Genomic DNA, 19,808 nt, shown 5'->3' on the forward strand with positions numbered 1-19,808 from the left:
CCAGGGCCAATCGGACTTTAGTTAATTCACAGTGTGTGAGCCCCCCTGTGGGTATGCAAGTTCCATTCCTGTGTTTTGTGCTTGATGATGGAAGTGACACGTACACACTTTCCTGATATGGGTGGCGTGCCCACTAGTGTATGGACAAGCCCCTCACCTTTCTGTGTCCAACTTCATCAGTCTCCGGACATCATAGCTGAACTGGACATCTGTGACAGTGCAGCTGGGGTACGCCTCACTGCAACACAAAAAAGCTGAGGTTGAGACATATGTGATATGCAGCAGTAATGCAATAGTAATCGCCTAAGTCACCTACAGGCCACCCCAATCCACGCATCCATAGTCCACGCACCCCTCAGATGGAGACATCTACTGTCCACGCTCCCCGTCAAATGCAGGTGACCAATGTCCACGCGCCCCCTCAGGTGTAGGCGACCACTACATATATGTACAGTGCTATGGTGGCTCTCCCAGCATGTCCATGCATCTGTAGGTTACACTTACTGGAAATGTTTGGTGATTAGTGAGGGGTCAGAGATCTCACGGGGAATGTGTGTCACCATAAGGGTACGTGCCACCTGGAAATAGAAAGAGGGAAGAAGGATGAGGTGCTCCAGTCAATACATTATCTATCGAGAAGTACTGGGTGGAGTGCGGGGGCCAGGCTCCCCTTTCTTTCACCTTATCATCTTCGCGGTAGTGTAAGGAGGCACAGTGATGGCGCACACACAACACAGTCAGCAGAAAGTATAGCAGTGCAAACACGCTGTGCAGCCACAGGAAACGGTCCCTGAAGGACAGAGAGACGAACAGTCAGTGGCCGCAGCGTCAGGACCCCCAACCTTCATCTATCCAGCACTCACTGTGTGGGGACATTGACAATTGTTGTGCGTCCAAACTGGGCCGGACTGTCACCTGCACGAGGAGAGATGCCTGGTTATAGAGATGGGATCACACAGGCCAAGCACGGGACGAACAGGCAACTCACCCAACAAATTTCCAGAGAAGTTCACTGGTAAGATAATGGAGACGGAGAGAACACAGACGAGGAGCAGCAGCACCAACAGATGGCGCTGATAGGACAGATACAAGATGGCGTCCAGCCCACATTTACTCTGGATTTCCTCATCCCTGTAATGACGAGCAAAGGTGACCTACAACTCCCATCATCATACTTGCTGTCACATCCATCATCCTACTCGTCATGTAAACCCCCTTCACTCTTGCTAAATGACAGCCAGCCACTCCCATCATCATCCTCCATATGTTACCCCTACCGACCCATCATCCCCGCTAGATCACCCCCATCATATCCATGATCCTGTCACACCCTATAACACCCATCATCTTCGCTAAGTCCCCCCTACCACCGCCATCATCCTCCTCGCTATGTCACAACCTACCACCCCCATCATCCTAGCTTCATCGCCCTCCACCACCCCCATCGTCCGTGCTACGTCACTACGCCCTCTAATACCGTTCATTTTTGTTACATCACCCATTCACCCTCCTCACTTTGTCACACCCTACCACCCACCTTCATCCTATTCGCCATGTCACTCCCTACCGGCCCAATCCTCTTCGCTACGTCACGCCCTACCACCCACCATCATCCTCCTCGCTACATCACCTCCTACCACCCACCATTATCCTCCTCACTACCTCACCCCCTACCAGTCCCATCATCACCCCCTAACACCTGATCCTGCGGCACCTCTACCACATTACTCAAGAACACCCTGAACATTTGTTTGGTCCAAACAAGACTCACCATATCCTATTGTGCCCCCTCCCCCCCCCCCCCACTGTAAGATCAATCACAGTACCCCCAGAAAGTCAGCTGCCCGCTATACCAGTATTACACTACCACACCTATAAAAACCTTTCTGCAAAATTCCACATCCCCTCACGTACAATCACCACAACTAGAGAAAGCGATAAATCTGAAAACCCAGAGCTCACGGACATCACAGGATACAACCTGCCCACTCATCCGAATCCCCACCCCAGAACCCGAAAGGCAAGCTGCCCTTACTTCATCTGATAAATGGAAGTCAGCCAGGAACAGAAGCCCTGAAAGAGAGGAGACGCGGGAATGAGCCTCAAATCACCACACACCGATAATGTAAAAGAATCACATCATACATGAATCATGCCACACCAATAATGTACAGAAACAACATCATACTGGAATCACCCCACACCGATAAAGTACGGGAATCATATCATACAGGATCATCCCACACCAATAAAGTACGGGGACCACATAATACAGGAATCACCCCACACAAATAATGTGTAAGAATCATGCCACACCAATAATGTACGGGAACAATATCATACTGGAATTACCCCACATCGACAAACTACGGGAATCACATCATACTGGGATCACCCCACACCGATAATGTACGGAAGGACATCATACAGGAATCACTACACCAATACTATAAGGGAATCACATCATACTGGAATCACCCCCAGACCAATACTGTACGGAAGCACATCATACAGGAATCATTCCACAGCAATAATGTATGAGAATCACATGATTCAGGAATCCCTCCAACACCAATAATGTACAGGACTCACCACACCAATAATGTACAGGAATCACCACACCAATAATGTAAAAATCAGCCCACACAGATATTATACAGGAATCAAATCATACAGGAATCACCCCACACCCAGGGCTGGTGCTATGGGCAGGCACACCAGGCAGCTGCCCGGGCCCCCAGGTACAGAAAGAGCCCCCTGCTGGTTCCACAATGGAGGTTACAATTCAAATAGCACAAAGCATTGTTTCGCTTTGCAGAAGAGGCAGACATAAGTGCATCTTATCTGTTCTGCAACACCAGCCTAACAAAAATGAAAAGAAAAAAAAAAAAAAACACAAAATGATATAAATTGATTGATACCTGCTTTTACTCATCAGGATCCTGCACAGGCCGCTCTGTGCTGTGTGCTGGCACCAGGAGTGATAGCGTCACTGATCTCTGGGCACAGGACCGCTGCGTTCTGTAATAATCTGCAGCAGTCCGGTGACTTGAGCAGAGCGCCATCAGAAACACATACGATAGACAAGTCACCTGACTGATGCAGCTTATGGGAGCACTCACATTAGCGTATGACACGGCTGAGCGCACAGGAGTGATGACTATGCTGTGATCACTGGCCACAGGCCGCTGCGTTCTGTAATAGGGAATGGCACCAATTATCCTAATGACCCTCGACACAAACTCATCAGTTTTTAAGCAGAATGTCAGTTCCCTGTGATCTGATTCTCTCACGTGAGAGAATGGTATCACAGGTGCACAGAAGACTGAGCACTTAATTTCTCCATCTTCTCCATTGTCTCTGTGTGCGTACATCAGACTGCACTCAGATAACATCCGAGTATGATGTCTTACATACATCCATAGACTTGTATAGGTGCATATGCTCCGATATGTAGAGCACTCGCTGCGATTGTCTCCTTATGCGGGTCTGCACTGCCCCACAGTATAACTTTAGGTCGAGTGCCATCCGATAAAACATTGCATAGCACTCGGCCATGTTATACACTAATGTGAGTGAGCCCATAAGCTGCATCAGTCAGGTGACTTGTATGATCTATCATCGTATGTTTTCATAATGGCGCTCAGCCCAGGTCACCTGACTTCTGCAGATTATTACAGAATGCAGCGGTCTTGTGCCCAGAGATCACAGTGACGCTATCACTCCTGGTGGCAGGGCTAGCCACAGAGAGGCCTGTGCAGGATCCTGATGAGTGACAGCAGGTATCAATCATTTAATTATTTCTAGTGAATCCAAGCCGCCATGTAATATTACATTTAGCCCAGACAACACTGTTCAAAGGGGTTCTCAAGATTAGGAAATATCACTTATCCACGGGATAATTTTCAGATCTCTGGGGTCCGACTGCCGTGGCCCCACCAATCCCAAGAATCAGGGCTCTTCAGAGCCCCAGCTGAATGGAGCACCACCAGTCCATTCATTCTTTATGGGAGCACCAAAGATTGCTAAGCACAGTGCTTGGCTGACCTCCTATTAGACCAGGGGTCTCAAACTCAGCTGGGTATTGGAGCCGCATATAGAAAAAATTAGAATTTTTGGGGGCCGCATTCTTTGAAGGACATAGTGACATTTTTAGTGATACCATTTTTTTTTCCAACACACATTTTGAATATGTTTGCCATGTTTTTTTATTTCTCTAGAGTTTGGGTGGATATGGATGTGGAGATAACAAATGTGCATCATGCTGTAGTCCTGTGATATTGTTATGTCCCTAGGCTTTAGAGGCGCAAAATAGAAAAAAAAAGGGAAGCAAAAAATGTGGTCAATTTTGTACTAATATCCCCCATCTTGGTATATATGTCCCCAGTCTAGGTGTACATGACCCCCTCATCCCTGTCCTGGTATGTATAGCCCCCTCATCGCACTCCTGGTATGCATTGCCCCCTCAACCCCATCCTGATATGCATGGCCCCCTCATCCCTATCCTGGTATGCATAGCCCCCTCATCCCTATCCTGGTATGCATGGCCCCCTCATCCCTATCCTAGTATGCATGGCCCCATCATCCCTATTCTGGTATGCATGGCCCCCTCATCCCCATCCTGGTATGCATGCCCTCTCAGCCCTATCCTGGTATGCATGGCCCCCTCATCCCTATCCTAGTATGCATGGCCCCTTCATCCCTATCCTGGTAAGCATGGCCCCCTCATCCCCATCCTGGTATGCATGGCCTCTCAGCCTTATCCTGGTATGCATGGCCCCCTCATCCCTATCCTGGTATGCATGCCCTCTCAGCCCTATCCTGGTATGCATGGCCCCCTCATCCCTATCCTGGTATGCATGGCCCCCTAATCCCTATCCTGGTATGCATGCCCTCTCAGCCCTATCCTGGTATGCATGGCCCCCTCATCCCTATCCTGGTATGCATGGCCCCCTAAACCCCATCCTGGTATGCATGCCCTCTCAGCCCTATCCTGGTAAGCATGGCCCCCTCATCCTTATCCTGATATGCATAGCCCCCACATCCCTATCCTGGTATGCATGTCCCCCTCATCCCTATCCTGATATGCATAGCCCCCTCATCCCTATCCTGATATGCATGGCCCCCTCATCCCTATCCTAGTATGCGTAGCCCCATCATCCCTATTCTGGTATGCATGGCCCCCTCATCCCCATCCTGGTATGCATGCCCTCTCAGCCCTATCCTGGTATGCATAGCCCCCTCATCCCTATCCTGGTATGCATGGCCCCCTCATATCTATCCTGGAAGGCATGGCCCCTTCATCCTCATCCTGGTATCACCACACACAGCGATAGTGTACAGGTATCTGCCAACATCGATAATGTACAAAAATCACCCCCAAACCAAAAATGTATGGGAATCACATAATACAAGAATCACCCCAAACACTGCGACCTGTACATGAATACAAAATATTCATTAAACCACTCACAAGAGTATAAAAGTCAGTAATATTTTATTAAACAAATTCAAAAAAGAACATGAAGCACACAAGTGATGCAGGTTTTGAGGATTAAAAAAAAAAAGGATAAATCAAGTATAGAGAAAGGGAGTGGTGAGTTAGGTATAGTAATAGGTATATACGATGACAAAGGGAAAATACTAACCAGTTTAACAATAAGTATATGGTCTACAATTGACCCAATTCAAACATGCTAGTCCATTTAAGCAGAGCTAAATAGACTCAGTGCTTCGCAATAATGAAATCAGGGAAGACATTGAATGTCACCACGACAGCCCCGACGCACGTTTCACACTGTTGCTTTCTCAAGGGGAGTGTGTCGGGTATCACATCATGCAGGGTTCCTTTCACATCAATAATACACAGGAATCACCCCAAACATCGATATATATGGGAATTACCCCAAACCGATAATCTACAAAAATCACATCATACAAGAATCACCCATCACCAATAATATGCAAGAAAAACATCATTCAGAAATCCTCCCCCGCCCCCCCCCCCCCCCCCCCCATAAACACGGATAATGTACGGGAATCACATCATACAGGAACCACCCCACACCAAAAATATACAGGAATCATGTCATAAATGTATTATCTGTGTGGGGATATTACAATGGGGGGATAACATTATACAGGCATAACCCTACACCTATAAAACAGAGGAATTACACAATCATCCTAGGCCGATAACACATAGGAATCATATTACACATGTAATAACCTTACACTGGCAACATAAAGGCGCCAAATCATTCAGGTATCACTCTACACCAGGGGTGTCAAACTGCATTCCTCAAGGGCTGCAAACAGGTCATGTTTTCAGGATTTCCTTGTACTGCACAGGTGATAATTTCATCACCCACACACATAATGATTGCAGCACCTTGTGCAAAGCTAAGGAAATCTTGAAAACATGCATGGTTTGCCGCCCTCGAGGAATGCAGTTTGACACCCCTGCTCTACACCAAGATATACAGCAAGGGTGGGAATCTTTTTTCTGCCAGGAGTCATTTGGATATTTATACAAGCCTCCGGGGCCCGTACAAAATTATCAACTTTAAATTTATTCTGCTAGATTTGGTCACTTCCCCTGATATGATGGAGCAGCTTCTCTTTGGTGCTGCTGTGACGTTAGATGGTATCAATGATATTGCTACTTGAAACCACTTTTCCAGATTTGCATCGGTCGACTGTGATGAATTTTGAAAGAACTTGCAGCAGTAATTTATGAACCCAGATGTACATTACATTGCAGGTCTACTCACCGGGAAATCATCATTGCACATGCTACATTTAGGCTATGTGCGAACGATTTGTTTTGATTTTGGAAATTTCTGCGCGGTTTCTGCATCTCTTCGATGCCGATTTTCATTCGGATTTGTAAGCCAAATAAAGATTATTTAAAAAAAAAAGTGAGGTAATTTCTTTGTTCAACCTCATCAGCCACATACCCTCATTAATATTAACGTGTATGCTCGTGTATAAGCCGAGTTTTTCAGCACAATTTGTTTGTGCTGAAAACGCCCCCCCCCCCCCCCCCCCCTCCCTCGGCTTATACACGAGTCACGGTCGAGAAAGCTGGTGGGGAAGGGGGAACGGCGGGTCACAGAGGCAGGAGCCGGCGGCTGTGGCTAAAGCTTGTGCCGCTACTGTAATAGTGCACGATGCCAGCCACAGGCTTCCAGCACACATCATACTCACCTACCTGCACGCCCTGGGTGCTGGCACTGCATCTTGTTCTGGCCGCCAGAGCCTGCAGCTCTTTCTGCCGGGCGATCACGTGGTACCGCTCATTTAGGTAATGAATATGCACGCATCTCCACTCCCATAGGCGTGGAGCGCATATTCATTACCTTAATGAGCAGAGCCACTTGATCGCTTGGCAGGAAGAGCTACAGGCATTGCCAGCACCCAGGGCGTGCAGGTAGGACAGTAGGATGATTTTTTTTTATTTCAATAGGAAACATGCAAACAGGGACAGGGGATAAGGAGGAATGCATACAATGACAGGAACAGGGGAGGCATGCATACCAGCACAGGGAAGAGGGAGGCATGCATATAATGACGGGGAGGCATGCAGACAGGGATGGGGAGACCTGAATACAGGAACAGGGAGGCATGCATATAAGGACAGGGACGGGGGAGTCATACATACCACATACAAGGACAGGGATGAGGAGACAATGCTTACCCGGCTTATATAGTCGAGTCAATAAGCTTACCCAGTTTTCCGTGGCAAAAGTAGGTGCCTCGGCTTATACTCGAGTACTGTATATACAGTAAAGACACCCACACAAGTAAAGACACAGACACACACACACACACACCAGCCTATGTAGGAGCATTAACATAATTAACCTACATATGCTGTAACAAAACAGCAACAGTTATTTGGCTACATCTCCACAGTCAGTAATCGTCAGTGTTTTGGACGCAGCACATGTCCACTGTGTCCAAAGCGCTGCTGGATTTTGAATGTAAGTGTTCATTGAACCGTGCGGAATCACCGTGCCCTATACATTGGACGGGTGACATTTACTTTGTGGAGACGGAGCGTCTCTGGAAGATAAATAGAGATGCTGTGGTGTGGAAAAACGTGCCGCATGTTCGTCTCAGCAAGGAAGCCTCGGGCGCCGATGCACGCATAGTGGACATGGTATTTCTTCAAATTTCTTCCACTATGCTGTAACATCTGGACGTTGCAGGTTGGACACTGTGGATGTACGCAGCTTCCAACCCGCAGCGTTTACTGACTGTGGGAACATACCCTCAGAAATCTGCGTGAAATGCAATATCTGTTTATTTTTCAAATTTTTTAATTTTTCTTCAGTCAAGATGGGGTGCAGAGTGTACATTTAACCCCTTTCTGCCATCGGACGTACTATTCCAATCCATGTGACCTAGGACTTACACATGGACGGAATAGTATGTCCAATGCGATCAGCTATGTGTCAGCTGATACTGCCGGGTGTCAGCTGTGACAAAGTGCCAGGAGCGGTTACTGACCGCTCCCAGCACTTTAACCCACGGAACACTGCAATCAAACATGATCACAGTGTTCAGGAGCCGGCAGAGGGGCTGACAGCCCCTCTGTCTTTGGATCGGAGACCCCACAGCATGCCGCGGGGTCCCGATCGCTCCGATGACAACCCGATGTCGTCATGATGACATCCGGGTTACAAGACCCAAGAGACTTCCTGTCATGCGCAGTGCATGTCAGGAAGTCTCTAAGGTCAGTGTGCAGGGATTGCAGCGCTGACAGCTTCTATAGCATGCAAATCTGCATGCTATGGAAGTGATCAGCCTGCACAAAATGAGTGTCCCATAGTGGGACAAAGTGTACAAGTAAGAATGAATTAAAAAAAAAAAATTTTGTAAAAATTTAATATTTAAAAAAAAAAATAAATAAAAAAATCATCAATATTTATTCCATCAATAAATATTTGAATTAAAAAAAATCTAAACAATAAAAGTACACATATTTAGTATCGCCGCGTCTGTAACAACCCGACCTATAAAACTGTCCCACTAATTAACCCCATTAAAAGAAAAAAAAAAACAAGGCAAAAAAACAATGCTTTATCATGATACCGCTGAACAAAAAGTAGAATAACACACGATCAAAAATACGGATATAAATAAACGTGGTACCACTGAAAACGTCATCTTGGCCCGCCAAAAACAAGCCCCCATACAGCTCCATCACCGGAAAAATAAAAAAGTTATAGCTCTCAGAATAAAGCGATGCAAAAATATTTATTTTTTTATATAATTTTTTATCATATAATTTTTTTATTTATAATATTTTTATTGTATAAAAGCGCCAAAACATAGAAAAAAGATATACATGAGGTATCGCTGTAATAATACTGACACGAAAAATAAAACTGCTTTGTCAATTTTACCACACGCGGAACAATATAAATGCCCTGCCCCCAAAAAAAGAAGTTCATGAATTGCTGGTTTTTGTTCATTCTGCCTCACAAAAATCGGAATAAAAAGCGATAAAAAAAATGTTCCTGTGCCCGAAAATGGTGCCAATGAAAACGTAAACTCGTCACGCAGAAAACAAGACCTCACATGACTCTGTGGGCCAAAATATGGAAAAATTATAACTCTCAAAATATGGTGATGCAAAAAAAATGTCTTAACATGTGACCGCTGAAAAACATAAAAACCCGCTATAAATAGTAAATCAAACCCCCCTTTACCACCCCGTTAGGGAAAATAATAAAATAAAAATATGTATTTATTTCCATTTTCCCAATAGGGTTAGGACTAAAGTTAGGGTTAGGGTTGGGGTTAAAGTTGGGGTTAGGGTTTGGATTACGTTTACTGTTGGGATTACGTTTACGGTTGGGATTAGGGTTAAGGGTGTGTTAGGCTTAGGGGTGTGTTTGGGATAGGGGTGTGGTAAGGGGTAGGGTTGGGATTAGGGTTAGGGGTGTGTTGGGGTTAGAGTTGGAGTTAGAATTGGGGGATTTCCATTGTTTAGGCACATCAGGGGCTCTCCAAATGAGACATGGCGTCCGATCTCCATTCCAGCCAATTCTTCGTTGAAAAAATAAAATGGTGCTCCTTCCCTTCCGAGCTCTGCCATGTGCCCAAACAGTGTTTTACATCCGCATATAGGGTATCAGCGTACTCAGGACAAATTGCACAACAACTTTTGCAGTCCAATTTCTCCTGTTACCCTTGTGAAAATAAAAATTTGGGGTTTCAAAAATCATTTTTGTGGGGGAAAAAATGATTTTTTATTTTCACGGCTCTGCCTTATAAACTTTAGTGAAACACTTTGGGGTTCAACGTTCTCACAACACATCTAGATAAGTTCCTTGGGGGGGTCTAGTTTCCAAAATGGGTTCACTTATGGGGGATTTCTACTGTTTAGGCACATCAGGGGCTCTGGAAACGCAACATGATGCCCACAGACCATTCCATCAAAGTCTGCATTCGAAAACGTGACTACTTCCCTTCCGAGCCCCGACGTGTGCCCAAACAGTAGTTTTCTCCCACATATGAGGTACCAGCGTACTCAGCACAAATTGCACAACAACTTTTGGGGTTCAATTTCTCCAGACACCCTTGGGAAAATAAAAAAAATTGCAGGCTAAAAGATCATTTTTGTGAAAAAAAAATATTTTTTATTTTTACGGCTCTACATTATAAACTTCTGTGAAGCACTTGGGGGTTCAAAGTGCTCATCACACATCTAGATAAGTTCCTTAGGGGGGTCTACTTTCCAGAATGTTGCCAAGTGTGGGGGGTTTCCACTGTTTAGGCACATCAGGGGCTCTCCAAACGCGACATGGCGTCCGATCTCAATTCCAGCCAATTCTGCGTTGAAAAAGTAAAACCACGCTCTTTCCGTTCTGAGCTCTGCTATGCGCCCAAAGAGTGGTTTACCCCCACATATGGGGTATCGGCGTACTCAGGACAAATTGTACAACAACTTTTGGGGTCCAATTTCTCCTGTTACCCTTGGTAAAATAAAAATTTGGATCTGAAGTAAATCTTTTGTGAAAAAATTAAAATGTTCATTTAAAAAAAAAAAACATTTTAAGAATTCCTGTGAAGCACCTGAAGGGTTAATAAACTTCTTGAATGTAGTTTTGAGCACCTTGAGGGGTGCAGTTTTTAGAATGGTGTCACTTTGGGGTATTTTCTATCATATAGACCCCTCAAAGTGACTTCAAATGTGATGTGGTCCCTAAAAAAAAATAATGGTGTTGTAAAAATGAGAAATCGCTGGTCAACTTTTAACCCTTATAACTTCCTAACCAAAAAATAAGTGTTGGTTCCAAAATTGTGCTGATGTAAAGTAGACATGTGGGAAATGTTACTTATTAAGTATTTTGTGTGACACACTACCGTTCATAATTTTGGGGTCACCCAGACAATTTTGCGTTTTCCATACTTTTAATAATCAAATGAGTTGCCAAATGAATTAAAAATCTAGTCCGGACATTGACAAGGTTCGAAAAAAAGATTTTTATTTGAAATAATAATTTTTTCCTTCAAACTTTGCCTTCATCAAAGAATGCTCCCTTTGCAGCAATTACAGCATTGCAGACCTTTGGCATTCTAGCAGTTAATTTGCTGAGATAATCTGGAGACATTTCACCCTATGCTTCCAGAAGCCCCTCCCACAAGCTGGTTTCGCTTGATGGGCACTTTTTGCGTACCATACGATCAAGCTGCTTCCACAACAGCTCAATAGGGTTGAGATCTGGTGACTGCGCTGGATACTCCATTACAGATAGAATACCAGCTGCCTGCTTCTTCCCTAAATAGTTCTTGCATAATTTGGAGGTGTGCTTTGGGTGATTGTCCTGTTGTAGGATGAAAATGGCTCCAATCAAGCGCTGTCCACACGATATGGCATGGCGTTGCAAAATGAAGTGATAGCCTTCCTTCAAAATCCCTTTTACCTTGTACAAATCTCCCACTTTATCAGCACCAAAGCAACCCCAGAACATCACATTACCTCCACCATGCTTGACAGATGGTGTCAGACACTCTTCCAGCATCTTTTCAGTTGTTCTGCGTCTCACAAATGTTCTTCTGTGTGATCCAAATACCTCAAACTTGGATTCATCTGTCCATAACACTTTTTGCCAACCTTCCTCTGTCCAATGTCTGTGTTCTTTTGCCCATATTAATCTTTTCATTTTATTAGCCAGTCTCAGATATGGCTTTTTCTTTGCCACTCTGCCCTGACGTCTCACATCCCGGAGTCGCCTCTTCACTGTAGATGTTGACACTGGGCGTTTTGCTATTTAATGAAGCTGCCAGTTGAGGACCTGTGAGGCGTCGATTTCTCAAACTACAGACTCTAGTGTACTTGTCTTGTTGCTCAGTTGTGCAGCTGGCTGCAATATTGGATTGAAGTTCATTCTCTGTCCCCCGTAGTACATGCCTGCACAAGGTGCAATCTTGCCTTGCGCAGGCGTGTACCATGCAGGACAGAGAATGAACTTCAATCCAATATTGCAGCCAGCATGCAGCCAGCGGGTAAGGAAAGGGTGAATCAAAAACCCCAAAACCCCGCCTCCATGGCTGAAGATTGTTCCCTCCAAATTCAGGTGACAGTGTCCCTTTAAGGTTAGCTTTATTGGAAAAAACTGTTCTTTTCTTTAAAAATAAGGACATTTCTAAGTGACCCTAAACTTTTACACGGTAGTGTATCTGTGATTTAAGGGCATGAAAATTCAAAGTTGGCAAATTGCGAAATTTTTGCCAAATTTCCATTTTTTTCACAAATAAAAGCAAGTCATATCAAAGAAATTTTACCACTAACATGAAGCATAATATGCCACGAGAAAACAGTCAGAATCACCGGGATCTGTTGAAGCGTTCCAGAGTCAACCTCATAAAGGGACAGTGGTCAGAATTGTAAAAACTGGACTGGTCATTAACATGCAAACCACCCTTGGGGCTAAAGGGGTTAATGAGAAAAAAAAATGAACGGTTTTGAATTTACCAAATGGCTGCAATGAAACAAGAGTGAAAAATTTAAAGGAGTATGAATACTTTCCGTACCCACTGTACATACATCACATAGCAGACACAGAGCCTGCTGTATATACATCACATAGCGGATACAGACTGCAGTATATACACCACATAGCAGACACAGCCTGCTATATATACACATCACATAGCAGACGCAGAGTCGGCTGAATATACATCACATAGACAGAGCCTGCTGTATATACATCACATAGCGGACACAGAGCCTGCTGTATATACATCACATAGCGGATACAGAGACTGCAGTATATACACCACATAGCAGACAGAGCCTGCTGTATATACACATCACATAGCAGACACAGCCTGCTATATATACACATCACATAGCAGACGCAGAGTCGTCTGAAAATACATAACATAGCAGACAGAGCCTGCTGTATATACATCACATAGCGGACACAGAACCTGCTGTATATATCGCATAGGAGGATGGGTAGTGTGGCATGCACTCTTGCCATGAGAATTCCGAGGTGCTGGTGAAGTGGGATGGCAATCCCCGTAGTATTGTTCAATCACTGCACACTCTTGATAGATGCTTGTGAGAATTTTATTTTACAGATGCAGCAATAACACAATTCAGGTGCAAGAACAGAGAAAATTGTGAGGCGACAAGAACATAACGTTTCAACCCTCACAGGGTCTTATTCATATAGTCAGGACCAAAGGGAAGGGGTAACAACAAAACAAGGAGAGAAGGGAAGGGGAACTCACCTGAATGGAGGGGTGTAAGGTAATATGGGTAGAACTACCCATATTGTTTTGTTGCTACCCCTTCCCTTTGGTCCCTTTGCTTCTACCCCATATCACCACATCACATTCCACACATACTTGCAACTATATACTCTTAAATTATTACTACCAACATCATGAGCATTTGGTGCCCTTTATCTTATCCAGCAGGTTATTATTAGTACTATTTACTTATATAGCACCATTAATACCATGGTGCTATACATGTGAAGGGGTGTGGTGAAATACGTGCATGTGTGTGTATATGGGTATATGTACATGTGTACACTAGATGGTGGCCTGATCCTAACGCATCGGGTATTCTAGAATATGCATGTCCACGTAGTATATTGCCCAGCCACGTAGTACATTTCCCAGCCACGTAGCATATTGTCCAGTCACGTAGCATATTGCCCAGTCACGTAGTATACAGCACAGACACGTAGTATATTGGCCAGTCACGTAGTATATTGCCCAGCTACGTAGTATATTGCCCAGCCATGTACGTAACAGGCTAAAAAATAATCCTATACTCACCATCCGAGGGCCCTTTGTAGTCCTGTCGCCTGTGTGCGGTGCACGCGGCAGCTTCCGGTCCCAGGGTTGGTATGAGCGCAGGACCTGTGATGACGTCGCGGTCACATGGCAGGTCCTTCTCGCATAGCATCCTTAGCACCGGAACCTACCGCTTGTACTGCCGAGGACAAGACGCCACATCGGAGGGTGAGAATAACGTTTTTTTTTTTAATTATTATTTGTAACATTAGATCTTTTTACTATTGATGCTGCATATGCAGCATCAATAGTAAAAAGTTGGTCGCAGGGTTAATAGCTGCGTAACCGGAGTGCGTTACACCGAGCTCCGGTAACGCTGGCATTAACCCTGTGTGAGGGCTGACTGGATGACTGGAGGGGAGTATGGAGCGGGCACTGACTGCGGGGAGGAAAGAGCGGCCATATTGCCACCGGACTGTGGCCATCGCTAATTGGTCGTGGCAATGGTCGTGGGCGTTTTGCCACGACCAATCAGCGACTTGGATTCCATGACAGACAGAGGCCGCGACCAATGAATATCCGTGACAGAAAGACAAAAGGACAGACAGAAGGACAGACAGAAAGAAGGAAGTGCATGTAAAGAAGCTGCGGAGACACCATCACGTGTTTCTCGACGCAGTGAATAGCCAGGCCTTTCCCCAGGAAGGAACAACCACGGGAAGGGCAGCATCCTATGAAGGAAAGCCACCTATGCCAAGCATGGTATCCATCCACAGACAGCTGTTTCGGGGTTTTTGCCCCTCATCAGTGTGGAGTAGGAATCTGGCTATTAGGAGCAGTGCCTAGTAAAAAGGCTATAAAGGCACAGATGATTGGCCTCGGGGAGACCAAAACATCCAACACCGCGGAGACACCATCACGTGTTTCTCAACGCAGTGATTCCAGAACACTGCCCCCATCCCTTATGGGAAATATGCAGATGCATGTAAAGAAGCTGCGGAGACACCATCACGTGTTTCTCGACGCAAGCAGTGAATAGCCAGGCCTTTCCCTGGGAAGGAACAACCACAGGAAGGGCAGCATCCTATGAAGGAAAGCCACCTATGCCAAGCATGGTATCCATCCACAGACAGCTGTTTCTGGGTTTTTGCCCCTCATCAGTGTGGAGTAGGAATCTGGCTATTAGGAGCAGTGCCTAGTAAAAAGGCTATAAAGGCACAGATGATTGGCCTCTGGGAGATTCCTTCCCGTGGTTGTTCCTTCCCGGGGAAAGGCCTGGCTATTCACTGCTTGCGTCGAGAAACACGTGATGGTGTCTCCGCAGCTTCTTTACATGCATCTGCATATTTCCCATAAGGGATGGGGGCAGTGTTCTGGAATCACTGCGTTGAGAAACACGTGATGGTGTCTCCGCGGTGTTGGATGTTTTGGTCTCCCCGAGGCCAATCATCTGTGCCTTTATAGAAAGAAGGAAGTGACCCTTAGACATATAGTAGATAAATAGATGTGTGTGCGTGTGTGCGTGCGTGCGTGCGTGCGTGCGTTGCACCCAGGTGCTAATATGTACTTTCCTGGGACAAGTAGAATTCTGTCTCCAATCTCACCAGGGGGTTCTGCTGGAAGCGGAGAGGAAAGGTAATATTTGGCACCTCCTAGCTCTTGGAAGAGAGATGTTAATTACAGTCTGATAGTATCTCTGGGAGAGCTGTTACACAAAGATCTCAAGAGAAAAATAATATATTCATTGGGGGCGCGGCCGTGGTCCAATCAAAAACCAAGCAATTATGATATTAACCGGAGGGGCTGGTCTTGAAACCTGACCTCCAGACCAAAACTATAAAGTAGACCTGATGCCTAAAAAATGAGTTCACATGTGAAGGCAGCCCGAGAAGCTTATGTGTGCCACCAACTCCATTCACACACCCACTCGGAGCAGAAAGCAAACTACCAGATGATTTCTGTAAGTTTCTCCTGTTTATTTTTATACTGTTTTGCATAAGTTGTATGTCTTTTTATTACCATATTTTTAAACCTTTTCTTACTGTAAGCACTGAACCTTTTGTTATTAAAGTATAAAACTTTAACAAGTTGAACATTGAATGTTCTAAAAGAATCCATAGCCCTTAAGGTGTGTGAGCCTTAGGAGCTTATAAGTGGTAGGCATTATTAGTATTAATATTTCCGGGACTCATCGCCCGTGTGTTCGATGAGTGCTGGCAGCGTGCATGAGCGGGTGTGTGATTTATGCTCCCATTACAGCATAGGACACAGGTTGAATGCTGGACTGAGAGAGGGGAGATAGATTAACCCTTGCAGGCACAACCCCAAGTCACGTGCTGAGAGCGGGTACGTGATGAATTAGTTACACCACGGAGTAGGGATCCGTGACAAGGGGTTACATCAAAATACAAATATCACTTACAGTAAACAAAACTAACAAAGACAGACTGGTAAAAAGGGAAGAGGACCCTGCCCTTGCGGGCTTACATTCTACAGGATTATGGGGAAGGAGACAGTAGGTTACCCTCAATACCTTTATTTGCCAGGACACTAGTATCCCTGCATTCTACTTTAGTGGTTATACCACTGTTCATATGCCGCGTTTCTTTTCACACTTTTTTTACACCTTTTTGTGTGTTCCAAGCCTCATTCTGATTATTTATAGCAACCCATGCGTCCATACTGCACATTGCAGCCTATAATCCAAGGCGCAGGTGCGCCAGACTTCCCCTGGACCCAGGTAATCCATGGCCCCATAACTCTTTACATATATTACTCCACTTATTTTTCCTATGAGCACTAAATCCTATTTCCTACAACAGATGTCCTTTGCAATCAGAACATCCTTTATACTGTTCAGTGAACCTTGCCATAGGGTAATATAGGCTACATCTTTACCTACTCTGTATTAACTTGACCTTGAATGGGCACATCTGCAAATTCCCCCATATTTAAACATATCCAGTCACATTGATCCCGATATTGTTTCTTGTACCCCTTTTCCTTTAAGGGATTGCAATTTTTTGGCCTTTTTGTTTTCATTTTGCCATGCCATGTTATTTAATGGCTCCTATGGCTTATTCCAGACCTATACATGACTACAATTAAGCTTTGAATCATCATTACTTTGTTTCTTGTAATCTTGCAAGTCTATTGTTTTCTTACCATGTGTATATTTATATTTTATTTATCTGATTTTTGGTTACAATGTTCTGTAGTTTATTTGTAATTTTTATAGTTTCTATCATGGAATTGATCTCTCATACCTTGTCTTTTCTTCTACAGCGACTATATGAATAAGACCCTGTGAGAGTGGAAACGTTATGTTCTTGTCGCTTCACCATTTTCTCTATCCCTGTACCTGAATTTTGTTGTTGCTGCATCTGTATCTGTACAATAACATTCTCACAAGCATCTATCAAGAGTGTGCGGTGATTGAACATTACTATATCACATAGCGGACACAGAGCCTGCTGTATATACATTACATAGCAAACAAAGACTGCTGTATATACATCACATAGCAGAGAGAGTGATGTATATACAGTACAGACCAAAAGTTTGGACACCTTCTCATTTAAAGATTTTTCTGTATTTTCATGACTATGAAAATTGTAAATTCACACTTAAGGCATCAAAACTATGAATTAACAGATGTGGAATTATATACTTAACAAAAAAAATGTTAAACAACTGAAAATATGTCTTATAGTCTAGGTTCTTCAAAGTAGCCACCTTTTGCTTTGATGACTGCTTTGCACATTCTTGACTTTCTCTTGATGAGCTTCAAGAGGTAGTCACCTGAAATGGTTTTCACGTCACAGGTGTGTCCTGTCAGGTTTAATAAGTGGGATTTCTTGCCTTATAAATGGGGTTGGGACAATCAGTTGTGTTGAGCAGAAGTCTGGTGGATACACAGCTGATAGTCCTACTGAATAGACTGTTAGAATTTGTATTATGACAAGAAAAAAGCAGTAAAGAAAAACGAGTGGCCATCATTACTTTAAGGGTATGTGTCCACGTTCAGGATTGCATCAGGATTTGGTCAGGATTTTTCATCAGTATTTGTAAGCCAAAACCAGGAGTGGAACAATTAGAGGAAAAGTATAATAGAAACATATGCTCCACTTTTGCATTTATCACCCACTCCTGGTTTTGGCTTACAAATACTGATGAAAAGTCCTGACCAAATCCTGATGCAATCCTGAACGTGGACACATACCCTAAGAAATAAAGGTCAGTCAGTCCGAAAAATTGGGAAAACTTTGAAGGTGTTCCCAAGTGCAGTTGCAAAAACCATCAAGCGCTACAAAGAAACTGGCTCACATGAGGAACGCCCCAAGAAAGGACGACCAAGAGTCACCTCTGCTTCTGGGGATAAGTTTATCCGAGTCACCAGCCTCAGAAATCGCAGTTTAACAGCAGCTCAGATTAGAGACCAGGTCAATGCCACACAGAGTTCTAGCAGCAGACACATCTCTACAACAACTGTTAAGAGGAGACTTTGTGCAGCAGGCCTCCATGGTAAAATAGCTGCTAGGAAACCACTGGTAAGGACAGGCAGCAAGCAGAAGAGACTTGATTGGGCTAAAGAACACAATTAATGGACTTTAGACTAGTGGAAATCTGTGCTTTGGTCTGATGAGTCCAAATTTGAGATCTTTGGTTCCAACCATCATGTCTTTGTGCGATGCAGAAAAGGTGAACGGATGGACTCTACATGCCTGGTTCCCATCGTGAAGCATGGAGGAGGAGGTGTGATGGTGTGGTGGTGCTTTGCTGGTGACACTGTTGGGGATTTATTCAAAATTGAAGGCATACTGAACCAGCATGGCTACCACAGCATCTTACAGGAGCATGCTATTCCATCTGGTTTGCGTTTAGTTAGACCATCATTTATTTTTCAACAGGACAATGACCCCAAACACACCTCCAGGCTGTGTAAGTGCTATTTGACCATGAAGGAGAATGATGGGGTGCTACGCCAGATGACCTGGCCTCCACAGTCACCAGACCCGAACCCAATCGAGATGGTTTGGGCTGAGCTGGACCACAGAGTGAAGGCAAAAGGGCCAACAAGTGCTAAGCATCTCTGGTAATTCCTTCAACATTGTTGGAAGACCATTTCCGGTGACTACCTCTTGAAGCTCATCAAGAGAATGCCAAGAGTGTGCAAAACAGTCATCAAAGCAAAAGGTGGCTACTTTGAAGAACCTTGAATATAAGACATATTTTCAGATGTTTCACACTTTTTTGTTAAGTATATTATTCCACATGTGTTAATGCATAGTTTTGATGCCTTCAGTGTGAATTTACAATTTTCATAGTCATGAAAAAGCAGAAAAATCTTAAAATGAGAAGGTGTGTTCAAACTTTTGGACTGTACTTTACATCACATAGACACAGAGCCTGCTGTACATACATCATGTAGTAGACACAGAGCCTGCTGTGTATAAATAGCAAACACAGAGACTGCTGTATATACATCATATAGCAAACAAAGAGCCTGCTGTATATACATCACATAGAAGACATACTAC

General features: G+C 44.5%; 1 protein-coding gene across 9 annotated transcripts in view; it reads right to left on the minus strand.

The window, feature by feature from the left end:
- The window catches only part of TMEM63C (transmembrane protein 63C), a 31,135-nt gene that overhangs the window by 7,146 nt on the left and 4,181 nt on the right, over positions 1-19,808 (minus strand). For all 9 annotated transcript variants that reach the window (XM_069735850.1, XM_069735810.1, XM_069735818.1 and 6 more), the window contains 6 exons: positions 2,036-2,073; positions 989-1,131; positions 864-915; positions 682-790; positions 505-578; positions 158-238 (listed from right to left, as the gene is read on the minus strand). In XM_069735850.1, coding sequence (XP_069591951.1) covers positions 158-238; positions 505-578; positions 682-790; positions 864-915; positions 989-1,131; positions 2,036-2,073 — 497 coding nt within the window. The remainder of the gene's footprint in view (positions 1-157; positions 239-504; positions 579-681; positions 791-863; positions 916-988; positions 1,132-2,035; positions 2,074-19,808) is intronic.

The sequence above is a fragment of the Ranitomeya imitator genome, chromosome 1 (assembly GCF_032444005.1).
Source record: "Ranitomeya imitator isolate aRanImi1 chromosome 1, aRanImi1.pri, whole genome shotgun sequence".
In the NCBI taxonomy this organism is placed as follows: Eukaryota; Metazoa; Chordata; class Amphibia; order Anura; family Dendrobatidae; genus Ranitomeya; species Ranitomeya imitator.